Raw genomic sequence first — 15,305 nt, 5'->3', positions numbered from 1 at the left:
CCCTGCTCGGCGGGAAGCCTGCTTCTCCCTCCCCCACTCCCACTGCTTGTGTTCCCTCTCTCGCTGTGTCTCTCTCTGTCAAATAAATGAATAAAATCTTTTAAAAAATTATTAAAATAAATTACCCAAAAAGGGATATGATTATTATTAACTAAGAACACTTCACAGTGAGTCATAATACTAAAACATTGTAATGTAAGTGCTGCCTCATAGAATTGTACGGTGTACAACCTTCACAACTATACATGGCAGCCCTGGATCAAATCTTTAAAAAAAAAAATCTGACAGCCACCAGTAAGCATCAACCCTCACCTTCCTGCAAGAAACAGGGCATAGACATAGGGAAATGAAGTCCCAAACAGATCCTGTTTTTGAAGGGAGTAGCAGAAGCAACAAGGCAGCTGGGCCCTCTGGATGAGCAGAGCTAATTCTGGAGATGAAGACACTGGACCAAAGGAGATAGTGGACCTATGTGTGCCTGAGTCTGTTCCTACTTCACCTAGCCCAAGGAATCCCTGCCGAACTAAAGCTGCTTATGTTCTGCACTTAACTTTGTCCAGTGAGCACCCCACAGAAGGGCCAGCGCCCCAGGCGTGCTGATGGAGCCTCTACAGGTGGGACAGAGCATACTTGGTCGGTGGGCTCCCCAAACATCTCCCTGATCTCTCGGGGTCACTCACCAATCTCTGCGGCAGCAGCCTGTAGTTTTTTCAGTGTCCGGCTGATAAGCACAACATTGAGTCCTTGTCTTGCTAGCTGGGAGCAGGGGAGGGAAAACCAAAAAAGAGAAAGATGATAAGCAGATAGGGAAGGCTCGTTTTAAAGGTGAATTGGAGCATCACCCACTTGGTCACAGCATGGCGTGCTTGCTTCTCCTGGCTTTAAATGCGACAAAGGCTCCGGATTATGAGCGGGACAGCCGCACTGGGTGAAGCTACAGGTGACATGACAGTGGTCGTTGACTTCCAGGTTCATCATGTGCCGAGAACTATTCTAAGTGGCTTTTGTCTACAGACCCACGATCTGAATGCCCTCTCATCAGAAATGTCTGGGCTCAAGCGGTATTGGAATTCCACATTTGGGGGGTGTTATAGTACCGTTCAGATAACAAGTCTGGGCAGCTCCCCCTGTTACTAGAGGTATTTCTGCAGGAACTTTTGAGCTGCTCCCTGCAAGGGCCCTCTTGTCATGGCTCACTGTACTTGGGCACCAGTGCCCAAGGTCACGAGCCTGCGTCCTCTCTGATCTCCGGCTCCCAGCAGGACAAAAATTGGAATAAGGAACCGGAGGGTAAACCGAGGCCTCCCTGAGATCAGGAAGGAGCGCCTCTTCAGAGTGGGTAGTGCCTTGACGCAGGGGGCTGAGTGGCAGCATGCGCATTAACATGGCACAGGCGAAAGGCAAACTCGCTGTGCCCGAGACTCATCACACCTAAAACTGCCACCATAAGAAAAGCTAGAGCTTTCCCTGAAGACAAAAGGAAACACCAGCATTCATTTAAATGGAGACTGACGACATTTGAGTTAGTAACCACGGGGCCCATTAAGGGAAATCTTTCTCTGTGGTTTTAATTCAGTGATTTATACTTTTATTTTTTTTAATTGTGATAAAACACATATAGCATAAAATCTGCCATCTTAACAAATATATGGACTGTTTCATGAATCTACATGTCATCCTTGTGCAGAGCCCTGCTAATCTTCTCTGTATCGTTCCAGATTTAGCATATGGGCTGCAGGAGCAAGCACTGTGCCATTATTTTAATACGGGATTATATATTACAGAAAACACATAAAAAGCTGAATCAAAGACCATAGTATGTGATCTCCAATAGCCAACAACTCAATCTTCAAGCCAGTGGTTTCCAAATTACCCAGGGAGATGTCAAATTCCCACCCAAACCATCCAAATAAAAATGTCTGGGTTTGAAGCATCAGCATTTACATCTTTTTCTATTTTAATTTATTAAATGATATTATGAAATACTCAAGTAACGCCCATTGTAAAAGATGTCCCAGAGGCCCCCCAGGATTACTTCCCTTCCTGCCCCCAGGCTCCTGTGGCCTTCAGTTCAGGTGTTGACCCTTTTACCTTTTTCTCTGCATCTACATGCATATAGAAGTACATACAGAAATAAACATTTGTTTTGTGGGGTTTCTTTTTCCTTTCACACCTCATAAATGGCATTGTAAATACTGTGTTTTTACCTTAATGGTGCGTCTTATCTCTAAATATCATATCTATCTCCGAATCAGTCTGGCTTGAGCCACTTGATCCTTTTTTATTGCTTCAGAGTGTCCCGTAGTTCACTGTTGGGTGAGCACTTAAGTTACTTTCAAGTTTTCCTATTACCAATATAGCTACAACAAACCCCTTTCTGTATAGCTCTTTGTGTATACAAGTAAATTAATTGCTAGAGCAGATGTGCAAGAAGTGGCATTGTTGTATCAAAGGGTGCTTGCTTTTTAAATTTTAACAGTGTTGCCAAAATGCCCTCCCTTAAAACCATACCACCAAAAATACAACCATAGTTATTTCTTCACACTCCGGCCAATAGTTTTATTAGCAACCTTTTCAACCTTTCCCAACCTAATGGTCAAGAAATTATATCCCTATATTGTTTTAACTTGTATTTTTCCAATTATCAGTGGGCCTGAGCACTTTTTTGTATGTTTCTGTGAGTTACCAGTGTATACACTTTGCTCTTTCTTCTACTGGGTTGTCATTTTCTTATAAATTTGTAGGTGTCTTGTGGTTTTTTTAATATATTCTGGGTATTCATTAGTTGCCTACTATATATTTAGCAAGTATTTTCTCTCTTCTTTTTGGCCACCTTGACTATACATTATATATTAATTTTCATGTTATCAAGTTTGTAGATATTTACTATGGCTTCTTAAAAATTTCTGTTATGAACTTCCCTAACTCTAAGGATATGAATATATTTTCCTATAACCCTTTACAGTGTTTTTATCTTTATTGTTTCTTTTTTAGAATAATGTGAGCATGAAATCACCCAGCATTATTTTTTTCAAAATGGGTGGCAATTTTCCTGACAACATTTTTCTATTTTTCCATTCCTTCTTGATTTAAAATGCTAACTTAGTCATATGCCACATTCTTATAGGTACATGGGTCTATTTCCGATCTACCTGGTCTGTTTCACTGACTTACTGGCCAATTTCTGTGCCAGTGCCACTTGTGATTTAATCACAATCTTATAAGAGGCTTTGATATTTGATACGTGGAACTGGAGGTTCCTACCATTTATTATTCTCTTTCAAAATGTGTTTATCTTCTGAGTTTAACTTTCCAAATAAATGATAAATTGTCTAGTCAAGTAGTATAGAGGAATTAGAGATATGTAGGAGAAATAATATTTTACAATCTTATGATTTTTGCAGGAATCAGTTGTCTCATCCATAAATTTGGTATCCATTTATCCCAATCTCATGTGTTCTTCTAAAAACTTTTAGAAGCTTCTTCATGTAAATCTTGGATATTTCTTTTTAGTTTGCATTAGTTAGCATAACATTAGCTCACATCGCAAAGAAGTCCAAAATTTCAGTGGTTTCACACAATGAATTTGTTGGTTGTCTTATATAGTAAATTCTATTTCACATAGTCATTCAGGTCCCATGGCTGAGAAAGTCTTTGTCATCTTCAACAGTGGGTTTCTAAGACTGTTTTCGGTGTTCACAGCCAGCCAGTGCAAAGATTAAAAGAAGATAGAGAAGATACATCCCCTCCTTTAACCACCTTGACCAAGAAGGGACACACATCATTTCTGCTTGATTTCATTGGCCAGTTTAGTCACATGGCCCCACATAGATGGAAGGGAGTCTGGGAAATGCGCCGGCTGGGCAGCCACTTCCAGCTACAATTCTCCACCGTGGAAAAAAAGAGTAGGGATCTGGGAGGACATTTAGCTGTTCCTGCCACCAATACCTTACATTTATTTGTTGTCATCATGAATTAAGTTATTATGGAAAGCAGAAGAAACTCTAGGTTGAAATACCTCGTTTCAATTCCTGTTTCCATCACTTAAACCTGTGTGCACAAGTTACTCAAACCAGACTTTCCTCATTGGCAAATTGAGGACGCTGATAGACATACTTCATTAAATTGTTCTGAGAATCAAATGAAAAAACACACTAGAAGTGCATGGTGCAGAGCCTATCACATAACAAGCACCCAATAGTGTCAGTATTTGTTCTATATATCCTACTCTGCTACTCTTTGTGATTAGGAACTCTGCCCAGCCACCGAGCCAAACGAATTCTTTTATTCATTGTAATAGTTTCTTCATCAATGCTTGGCTTTCCATCTTAGACAATGATATTCTCTACAAGGTACAGTTTTGTCCCTTCCTCTCCAATATTTGCATACTTTTGGCCTCTTTATCTTGGCTAATATCTCCTGCACCCTGTTAAGCTAATATATGGTCTGTTCTCTACCATACTGAGAACATTTGTAATGTTTCTCAATACAAAGTATGAGGTTTCCTGTTATTTCTGGAAGTTATTTTTTTATCAACTTGAGAACATTTTCATCTATTCCTTTCTGCCAAATCACTACTTTTTTAAATGGCTGGATTCTGTTTGCTAATACTTAACTTGGATCCCAATTCTCTTATGCTATCTTTGTCCCATTTTGATAGCAGAATCATACTAATCTGTCTACACAATTCCTGAAACATGTAGGGTCACCTACTTGTCCCAGCATTTTCCCAGTTTTAAAACTCAAAGTCCCACATCCCAGGATCTGCCCCAGTCCCAGGCAAATCAAACTGGTTGGTCATCCTGGAAATGTTTTGGTTTTTTTTTTTTTCTTATTCCTTGAAGATTTAATAATATTTTTTGTAAAAATATCTGGGTTTCTTATTTAGGTATAGCTATTCATAACTGCCTCTTCCATCTCAGGCATGACTTGAACCAACTTTGATCATTTATGTTTCCATAGAAAATCATATCTTTCATCTAGATTTTTAAATTATTAACACAAAGATTTAAATAGTCTTTTCTTCCTCCTCTCCTTTTTTTTTTTAAATCTCCTTGTCTGTTGCTAGGATCCTAATGTTGTTCCTTTTCTTTTTTTCTTTTTCTTGAGTTTTTGAAAGATTTCTTCCCTTTTCTGTTACTTTTTTTTAAGAACAGTTTTGAATGATCAATCATTTCTGTGTCGCCTCTGTCACCCATTTTTGTTCTTCTCTTTATTAATTTCCACCTTCTGTCTCTTTTGGATTTATTTTGTTGTTCCCTTTCTCAAATTTCTTGAAAACTAAGACTACTTAGAGTCTTCCTTATTTTCTAAAAGAGGCATTTAAAGCCAAAAATCTTCATCGGCACAGCACTTAGACCATAAATCACAGGAGTGTTCGTTTTTATTTTTTCTTTAATATTGGAGCAACACCGAAGTATAACTTTTTAATATAGATGAGAGGGTGGATATCATTTTCTAAGATCACTTTTAATTTTATTGCAAAGTAGTCAGTAAACACATGGTATGTTTTTTGCTATTTGTAACTTATCACAATTTTCTTTTTAGCACAATAAGTGGACTTTTATGAACATTCCACGTGTATCCTTAAGGAATGTGTATTTGCTCTTTGTTGGCTAAGTTTTATATATTTTTGTCTCTTAAATTAAAGTTGAGGTTTACCAAATGGCTTACCAACTACTGGTTAAACTGGTATGAGAGGGTTTTCAAATTCCTTATAACCTTGATTATTTTTATTTATGTAATAAGATGTTAAATTACAAGTTTCACCAGAAGTACAAAGACCCAATAGAAATCAGATCACAAAGTGATTTCAGAGAGAGAACCAAGAAAAAAATATTTAAAATAAATCTAAGAACCGATAATGTGATCCTTGAGCCCATCCCCAGGGCATCCCACACTCATATTAAAAAATATATATATGACAAGATAAAGAGCATGGCAATTAAGAGAGTTTCATGAAGAGGATTTCTTTGGTTCTTTCTGCTGCCAAGCCGTGACTCCTATCCCCAACGTCAGGGTGAGGGAGGAGCATTACCTACCTCTTGCCTCAAGTCAAGGGAGTGGGATACCATCCATCTCATTTTATATTTTATATGCATTGTACCTTCTTGTTTATCACTACCCACCTTTGTTTTTGCCTGAATCAGTTAATCAGCAATGCTGTGGTCACAAGTTAACCCTGAAGTCTCAGCAGTTCAACATAACAAAAGCTTATCTCTTACTCATTATGCTCAAACTGTAGACCCATTTGACCAATGCTCCCCCAAATCTATAGAGCAAGAACCATGGCTTCTCAGTGCTCTGTCTGATTTTGGAGCTTTCTGCTGCTGTGGGCTAGGCCACCATTCAGACTCGGTTGAGTTTTTTTCCTGGACCAGATATGGGAGAGAACCTTTGTGCAGTGAGATTCCATGCAAAATGTCCACCACAAGGCAAACAGACCTCAGCAAAAGCAGAGCTGAGGGAGGAATTCAGGGCCGGGAGGTCAGGGTGCAAGATGAGAGCCCATTCACAAGAGCCATGTGAGAGGAGCTCGTTGTGGTGGAGAACCCAGGAAAGTGCTCCATAAGGAGCATGAGCGTCAAACCGTTACCAGGCCCAGACAGCCAGTCTCCCTCTCTTAATGACACCAGGCATTTCCTTCCTTCTCTCTGCTCACCCTCTATAAACTCCTGCTCCCCACCCCTGGCAGGCTCAGACACCTCAGCGGGCAACCAGGAAAGAGAAACAACCCATAGCGCTATGTCACATCCCATGAGCATGGCCTCCAAAGCAGGTCCCAGCTGCAAGAAGGGAGAAGATTTAACTTTAGTTCATGTTCAGCATCTTTTTATTTTTTTTAAAGATTTTTATTTATTTATTTAACAGAGAGAGAGAGACAGCGAGAGAGGGAACACAAGCAGGGGGAGTGGGAGAGGGAGAAGCAGGCTTCCCGCGGAGCAGGGAGCCCCATGCGGGGCTTGAACCTAGGACCCTGGGATCATGACCTGAGCCGAAGGCAGACGCTTAACGACTGAGCCACCCAGGCGCCCCCATGTTCAGCATCTTGATTATTGCTGGTGATTGGACACTGGGACTGTGGAATCGAAATCTGTTCACATCTGGAAGTGACCAGAAGACTTCGTTTTACCTAAGAGGGATCAGTGAAGTAATAGGACCAGAGGCAGAGAAAGAACCAGAGCTGTGGGACAGGTTCAAAGAGACAAAGGGAAACTGTGACCATGAGTGTGCCCCGTGAGTCCTGCCAAGACCACTTATCTAAAAAACTGGTCACACTATATTATTTCTGTATCTGAAAAAGTCATGGAAATCTCCCACAGTGGTTGCAAATTCATCAAATCCTTCTATTTCAATCAGTTTCTACTTTCAGTATTTTGAAGTTATATCATCAGAAATAGAATAGGCTCAATATGAATAATATGAAGCTTATCAATAAGAACATTTTTATTATTTTGAATTTTATTTTGTCTAATACTGATATTGCTCCCACTCCTTTCCTTTCTTTTTTGCATTTTCCTAGGATATATTTTTCCATCTCTTTACCTTCAACCTTCCCATATTTAACATTGGATTTTATTTTTTCAGCTCCTTTTGAATATTTGTTATTTATTAGGAAATATAACCAAGTCACATTTATTGAAATTGAAAATTTCCTACAATGGCTCTGGCTATCTTGTTTTAGTTTTTCTATTCACTGTGTTTCCTTTGTTATTGTTCTCACTTTGTAGTAAGCAAGACAGGATAGGCAAAGCTGGAGTGACAAAATAGTCCCAAATCTCAGCAGCATAATACAAGAGAGGTTTGTTTTTCCTCACACCATGTCTTCTGCAGAGAACCGGACAGTCCAGGCCACCCCCCATCATGTGACGACTCAGGGATCTAGGTTTTTTCCCAGGGCTCAAATTGAGATGAGGGAAGCAAAGGACCTAGGTGCAAAATTTAAGGAGGGCCTCACTCTCAGGTTCATGGTCACCACCCATGCCTCACCTTAGCCCCAGCCATAACTTTTTCTATCCATTGGCTCCACTATCTCAACACCAGGCCTCCACGGTTTTGCCTAATATTGGGCAGTTGAGAACTGAACCTGATTATACTATAGCAAAGACAAATTCATATTTTTTTGGAAAATAAGTTACAAAAACAAAAACAGCCTTTTTTTTTTCCAAACTAAATACAGAAAGACCAATTCTATATCTGGATTAGTAAAACATTTCCATAAATGAAAAAATATTCACAAAACAGTAAACATTTCATAAAAATACTTACAAGCAAAAGAATATACACCAAACATATTAACAAGGTTGTGTGTGGGAGGAAGAGAAATGGGAAATGGGAATGAAAGAAAAGAAATTGAGAGACGGACCTTGTACGGATTGATGATAGCAATTCAATCGCCTGTGTCTTGGATTAACAAACAAGAAAGAGGGTATTTCTGGTTTTTGTTTGTTTGTTTTGTTATTTAGATTCCACATATAAGTAAAATCATATGGCATCTAGGTTGTTTTTTTCTGTCTGGCTTATCTCACTTAGCATAAAGCCCTCTAGATCCATCCATGTTGTTGAGAATGGCAAGATTTCATTCTTTTTTATGACTGAGTAACATTCCATTGTGTATACATACCATGTCTTCTTTATCCATTCATCCCTCAGTGGACACTTACATTGTTTCCATATCTTAGCTACTGTAAGTAATGCATAGGAGATGGGCAAAACAGGTGAAGGAGATTAAGAGGTATACAAACTTCGAGTTATAAAATAAGTAAGTCACAGATATGGAAAGTACAGCATAGGGAATATGGTCAATAATATTGTAATAACTTCTTATGGTGACAGAGGGCAACTATACTCATTGCGGTGAGCACTGAGTAATGTATAAAATTGTCTAATCATTGTGTCATATACTAACATAATGTTTATGTCAACTACATGTCAATTAAAAATGTATATATATATATTAAATTCTACTGTAAAAAAATAAGAAAAAGAAGGAAGAAAAATAAAAAGAGAGTGAGGTGAGGAACAGGGAAGGAAGGAAAATAGAAAACACTAGAGCACACCTGCCTGGGCAGACCTGTATTTTTGTGGAAATAAGTGTAGTAGATGTACCATCTCCCTACCATCTGTTACTTATTAATTATACCAATTCTAAGTTTTACAATAACCATGCTACCAAAGCTAATTTTCTTGTTTGTAAAAGCTTATTTTACAGCTGCCTTTAGCCATTCTAGTTTATTTTTTAGCTAAGGTTACCCCAACCTTATCAATGAATAAGCCCATTTGCATACTTTCTGACAAAGAATTTTATATTTCCATGTTAAGTTGTGAAAGAAAACTTCATCCCAAACTTAAACACAGGCAAAATGATGATTGCTTGATTTTTTTTTTTTAAAGATCACCCTAGAATGTTTTCTAAGAAGCCTTGACCTCAACTTAGACTTTGGGGCATGTAACTTTGCTGTTAACAGAATTTTAACAGTCCTTAGCCAAAGAAGGTACAGCCAGCTCACAGCCAGCAAAGTTAGGGACAGAGGACTTGTCAGGACTTCATAGTCTGGCAGAAAAACTAACCCAGAGGTGACACAGTTATTACCCTGTAGAAAGTTGGCCCATGTTATACCTAACTTGGCAATATTATTGTGCATTCCTTTCCAAATGACTATTTAAATCCTTATTTCTCAAACACTCTGCAGTCAGCACTTTGGGTCCTACTGGATCCTTCCTTACTAAGTTGAATAAAACTTTAACAAGTGCTACCATGTATCTTTGTTTGAGAATTGTGTTTGTACAACACTGAAGATAAAATATTGGTCAATCCTTTAAGTTATTGGGCTAAAGGGCCACAACAGTTAGACTATAACCCTAATATCCACAAGATTTCAGAAATGACTGTACTGTGTTCTAGTAAAGACAAAAAATATCAGAGCAGAGTTTTTAAATCTCACTTTATGATATTTTCAAGAAATACACCTAAAACATAACGTCACAGAAAGGTTGAAACTAAAAGGAGAAAACAATTTCGTACATAAGGTGAATACCAACCAAAAAGAAAAAAGGCATAGCTTTATTAATGTCAGTCAAAATGGCTATTAAAGCATGTAAGTGTTACTAGAAATAGAGAGTAGTAAAAAGTTCAGGTCGTCAAAAAGATATAGCGATTCTAATCCTGTATTACCTAATAAAATAACCTTAGGAGAGTTGCAAGGAGAGTTGAAAAATACACCATCAGAATAGGAGATTTTAATTTCCCTTTTTGGTAATTGTTGGATGATACACACAAACATTTGGTAATGATACAGGGTATTGAACCCACATAAATAATACACTTGATCTAATAGGCATGTATATACACTAAACAATTGCAGGTAACATTCTTTCAAAAGTTGAGTCTTTAAAAAAAAATGGATGAGACTGGCAAATCTCCAGGAAAATTAATCAAAAAGAGGGAAGGCACAAGTAGACCATAAACAATATTAGGAATGAAAAGGTGGGCATAATTAGAGATCCAGCTGAGATTTAAAATACAGAGAGGGGGTTAAGAGAGGAAACTGAACACAATAGTTAATTTTGCTACCTCCTGAAATCCCATTAAATGGGAAACAACTTTTTCTCAAGAAAAACATGAATCCACAGGGAGTAAAAAGAGACAAGAGCAACCCCAAATTTTTGATTCCTAGAAAGTAGACCGACAGAATCCCAAGTCTTACAACAGAAATGGGAAAATTGATACCACTAAAATCCTCAAAAGTCCCAGGCACTGCCAGCACCAAAGCTGGGGCAAAGGGGAAGCTAAATGGGGGGGGGGGTGCGGAAATTGGGCAAGAGCTGTTAGAGAAGTCATTAGAGCCCTAGATACCCACCTCCGTTCCACACGTTGAAGATAGGGGTCCTCTCTGAAAGCAAGGGGATGCCCAAACTATGCCCCTACCAGTTCTGACTCCAGAAAGATGGCAGCCAGGCCTCTGCTATTCAGGCAGGAGGTTAGTTCTTCTCTGGGGAACCTCACCCACATCAAGACACTGGCTGGGGGCTTCCCGGCAGGCAGCATGAGCCACTCACACTCAGCTCCGAGCCCCCCCAGCTCAGACAGTCCAGCCAGAGTTCTCATCCCCCTCAGCCAGCTCTCAAACCCGGACAGACCAAGGGTTATCTGTGGAAAGCTGCTAATGTGAAAGATAGAGAGCCAAACAGGGAAAAAAAAAAAAAAAAAGCAACTTGGAAGGAGAAAAACAGTTTTTTGAAAGCAGGAAAAAAAAATACATATATATATGTATATATATATACATATATATATATATATCCCAGAGGGATAAGAGAAGTTGTTACTCTCTTCAAAGAACAGGCTGCTCTACAAACATGCAAACAGAACACAAACGAGCTCTCTGAAGTGGAAACAATTTCTAATTTCTTAAAAAATTTTGCATTCTTAAATTTTTTGAAATTTGAAATTTCAAAAGCAAATAGCAAAAAGTGAAAAATTCAATAAAATGGAGGATAAAATTTCCTTTTGCAGAAAGGAAAGCAGAGACAAAATGGAAATTGCGAGGGAAAAAAAGAGACAAGTAGAGGATGATTTCAGGATCTGAATAATAGGAGTTCCAGAAAAAAAAAAACTGCATCTGAGTAATTGGAATTCTGGGAAGTAGAGAGAAAGTGGGGAGAGTGTAGTGGGGAGAGAGTAAATGCCCTGGTGCAACTTGCTTTATGGGGTGAACTGGCTGTGTCCCCCACTGCCTAACCTCTCGATACTTCTGCTCACTTTCTGAACATTCTCAATTATTTTGTGAATCAAATGACTACCTTGGACTAAATTCCTTTCCTGCTTTCATTTTTTGAACACAGGAAGAGAATGCTACAAAAAAATTATGCCAATAAATTTTAAAACTTAGGTGAAATATAGTTTGAGAAAAACATAAATGTCCAAAACTTATTCAAGAAAAAATTAAAAATTCAAATAGTTCTATAACCACTAAAAATAACAATAATAATAATAAGGTGATGCTGATAATGGTATAAATGAGTAGTTTAAATTGTCCCACAAAGAAAACTCCAGTGACAGATGGTTTTACAGATAAGTTCTATCAAATATCCAAAAAAAAAAAAAAAAGATCATGCGTAAATTGTGCAACCTTTTTCAACTATGAAAAAAAGGTAAAATTCCTCCATTCAGTTTATGAGGTCAATATAACTCTGACACCAAAACTTTGGAAGCTAGTTGGCATTATCTAGTAATGTTGACAATGCATAACCTATAGGTCAGCAATTCTGCCCTGGGGCATGTTCTCAACTCTTGCACAACACCTTCAGGAGGCATGGACAAAGTGTTCATACCAGCAAAAATGTCTATCAACAAAACAAAGTATAATAAATTGGGATATATGTATGTCACAGAATATTAGACAATACTGAAAATGAATGAACTGTGTTCTACACACATCAGTATGGGTGAATTTCAAAAGCATAATAATGACCCATAAGAAACAGATTACAGAAGACAAATGAATCAATTCACATTAGGTTCAAAACAAACACTGCAGGGCGCCTGGGTGGCTCAGTTGGTTAAGCGACTGCCTTCAGCTCAGGTCATGATCCCGGGGTCCCGGGATCGAGTCCCACATCGGGCTCCCTGCTCAGCAGGGAGTCTGCTTCTCCCTCTGACCCTCCTCTCTCTCATGCTGTCTCTCATTCTCTCTCTCAAATAAATAAATAAAATCTTTAAAAAAAAAAAAACACTGCAACCAATATGTTGTTTAGGGATACGTGCATGTGTAATATAACTTTTATTTTTAAGTCAGAAAATTGTTAACACAATGTTCATGATCATGCCTCTATTTGTGGGGGTAACAGAGGGGGGACACAAAGACATGACATGTGTGACTGGACAGCAGGCTTCAAGGATGCTGGGGATGTTCTCATTCTTAAGCTGAGTGATAAGGGACACATTTCTCATTTTATGACTTTTTGTAATCATGTCTATGGATTATATACACTCCTGTCTGATCCATCTCTCTCTCTCTGTCTCACACACATGCACACTCCAGTAATGTGGGATAGTCAAAGCCTGGGTCAGGAGTTATAGGGTTGAGGTCAAGCCGCTCAGTAACAAGGCAATGAGTCCAGGGGAACATAAAACTAATTAAAAGCTGCGATTTTCACTTAAGGCAAGAGAATATTCTCTTCAGGAAAGAGAATAATGTGAGAGTGCAACAGGGGTACTTTAGAGGAGAGGCATTTAGACATTAGGAAGAAGAATTTCCTTGCTGAAAAGACCATAAATTGCCAAGTAAATGTGTGAGGACACTCAAAAATAGAGCAAAGCAGCTCTTTTTCTTGGGTTGGCCTGAGGCAGAGCTGGCCAAGTGATTTTAATCCAAGGGCCAACTCCGTGCCAGTACCTGTGACTGCCGGGAACACGGACGGGAGAAGCACTATGCCCTGGTCGGCCACACTGGGGCTGGGAGCCCTGCCTGCAGTGGCGCCGTCCCAGATGTTGGGGAGCACCACTGGAACTGCCCAGAGGTGGAGGAATAAAACCACACAATTTTTAGTCATGCATTTTCCTTCCAGTATTCTCTGGGCAGTAATAAAGAACATATACATCAGAGAAACAAAAAGTAGATGACGGCCTTTCTGCTGTTTTCTTCTTTACATCTCTTAAAAAAAAAAAAATATATATATATATATATATATATAAACATCATTAACCATCAGAGAAAGGCAAATTAAAACCACAATGAGACATCAGTACCCAGCTATCAGAACGGCGATCATAAAAAATAGTGACAACGCCAAATGCTGGAGAGCATGTGAAGAAAATGGATTACTCATCCATTGCTGGTGGGTAGGGTACAGTCACTCTGGGAAATAATTAGGCAAAACTTAAAACTTAAAAAAAAAAAAACAGATGAACTAATCATGCAACTATCCCACCACCCAGCAATTGCACTCCTGAGCATTTATCCCAGAAAAATAGAAACTTCTCTTCACACAAAAATTTATATACAAATGTTTATAGCAGTTTCATTCATGTGCCAAAAACTGGTAATAACCTAACCCAGATGCCCTTTAGTGGATGACCAGTTGGACAAACGGGCACATTCATACCACGGAATACTACTCAGCCACAAAATGGAACAGACTATTGATACAAGAACCCACCCAGATCTCTAGAGAACTGTGCTGGGTGACAAAAAAAGAAAAAAAAAAAAGTCAATCCAAAAAGGTTCATAGTGTATGATTCCATTTATATAACATTCTTGAAATAACAAAATTATAGAAATGGGGACCAGATTAGTGGTTGCCCGGGGTTAAGGAGGGAGAGGGACATGTGTGTGTGGAGTGGGTGGGTACTGTGTGGAGCTCACCTGGGAAGCCAGAGGGGCTGGCCCTGTTTAGGGTTAGTTGGGTGGCTTTTTGCACCAGCCAGAGCAGCTATACCTGCTCCCTTAGGGAGCCCTGCCTGTGACCAGGCAGCACCCACTGGGAACCCTGAATGGCTGGAACCCTGGGAGGCAGTAAATTTGATGTCTTTGACCTAAGCCTACTTGGGTGTTTGTAATTATAGGGATTTTCTTGTAGCCTCCAGTAATTAGAGGCAGATTAAGACTACAGTTCTCCTCCCCCACAACCCAGTCAGCAGACGGTGTGTTACAAAATGCAAGCAAGGCTCCAACCAAACCCTGCCACATAGAAACATTTATTAGTAGGCCGGCGTCAAAACAGTCATGAACCTGTTCTTACAGGTTTGTGGAGTCCCAGCTCTCCGTCCCTTACGCACTCTGTGAGTGCCTTGCATGCAGCTCATCCCAGGTAGATATGATAATGCTCCTCTGCTGGAGACAGGATATGGTCAACCCTCTAGTGGGGTCAGGAATCCTCCACGAAGCGACTAAAGAGACTAAATCAGCTCAAGGCCAAGGGCCTACTCTGCTGCCCTCACAGATCTGACATTTTTGTTCCTACAAGGGTGGAAGTGACTGTACAAGATTTCTAGCCAATCCACATATCTTGAACTGCATTTCTTCAGGAAATTATTTATAACATCTGTTAGGCTAAGGGAAAACCGTCTAATGAAAGTCCAGCTAGCTGAAGCATAAATGTTGATGAATTCTGATTTAGCATCTTTAAAAATTAATTGAATACTGGATTTAGCCAGGGTCCTGGCTAGAAACAGATAGCACAGCCTAACTGGGTAACTTGAGGAGAGTTTAATAAAAGGATGTTTTTACAATGTATGGGTATGGTGTAAGGAAACGACAATACTCTGGGGCTAAAAACAGCAGAGCCTCTGTCACCTGTGTGCCCCA

At 39.3% G+C, this 15,305-nt stretch overlaps 1 protein-coding gene and 1 non-coding gene across 6 annotated transcripts in view; both read right to left on the bottom strand.

Moving 5' to 3' along the window:
- HSD17B3 (hydroxysteroid 17-beta dehydrogenase 3) overlaps positions 1 to 15,305 on the bottom strand; it is a 46,893-nt gene that overhangs the window by 14,280 nt on the left and 17,308 nt on the right. For all 5 annotated transcript variants that reach the window (XM_027616336.1, XM_027616337.1, XM_027616333.1 and 2 more), the window contains one exon: positions 681 to 756. In XM_027616336.1, coding sequence (XP_027472137.1) covers positions 681 to 756 — 76 coding nt within the window. The remainder of the gene's footprint in view (positions 1 to 680; positions 757 to 15,305) is intronic.
- On the bottom strand, positions 1,643 to 1,748 carry LOC113935249. Its single transcript, XR_003523988.1, has one exon. It is a non-coding gene; the product is annotated as a U6 spliceosomal RNA (small nuclear RNA).

Source organism: Zalophus californianus, chromosome 13 (assembly GCF_009762305.2).
Source record: "Zalophus californianus isolate mZalCal1 chromosome 13, mZalCal1.pri.v2, whole genome shotgun sequence".
Lineage (NCBI taxonomy): Eukaryota > Metazoa > Chordata > Mammalia > Carnivora > Otariidae > Zalophus > Zalophus californianus.
Note: the sequence above shows the minus strand (reverse complement) of the source record. Positions and strands in the feature narration are given on the sequence as shown.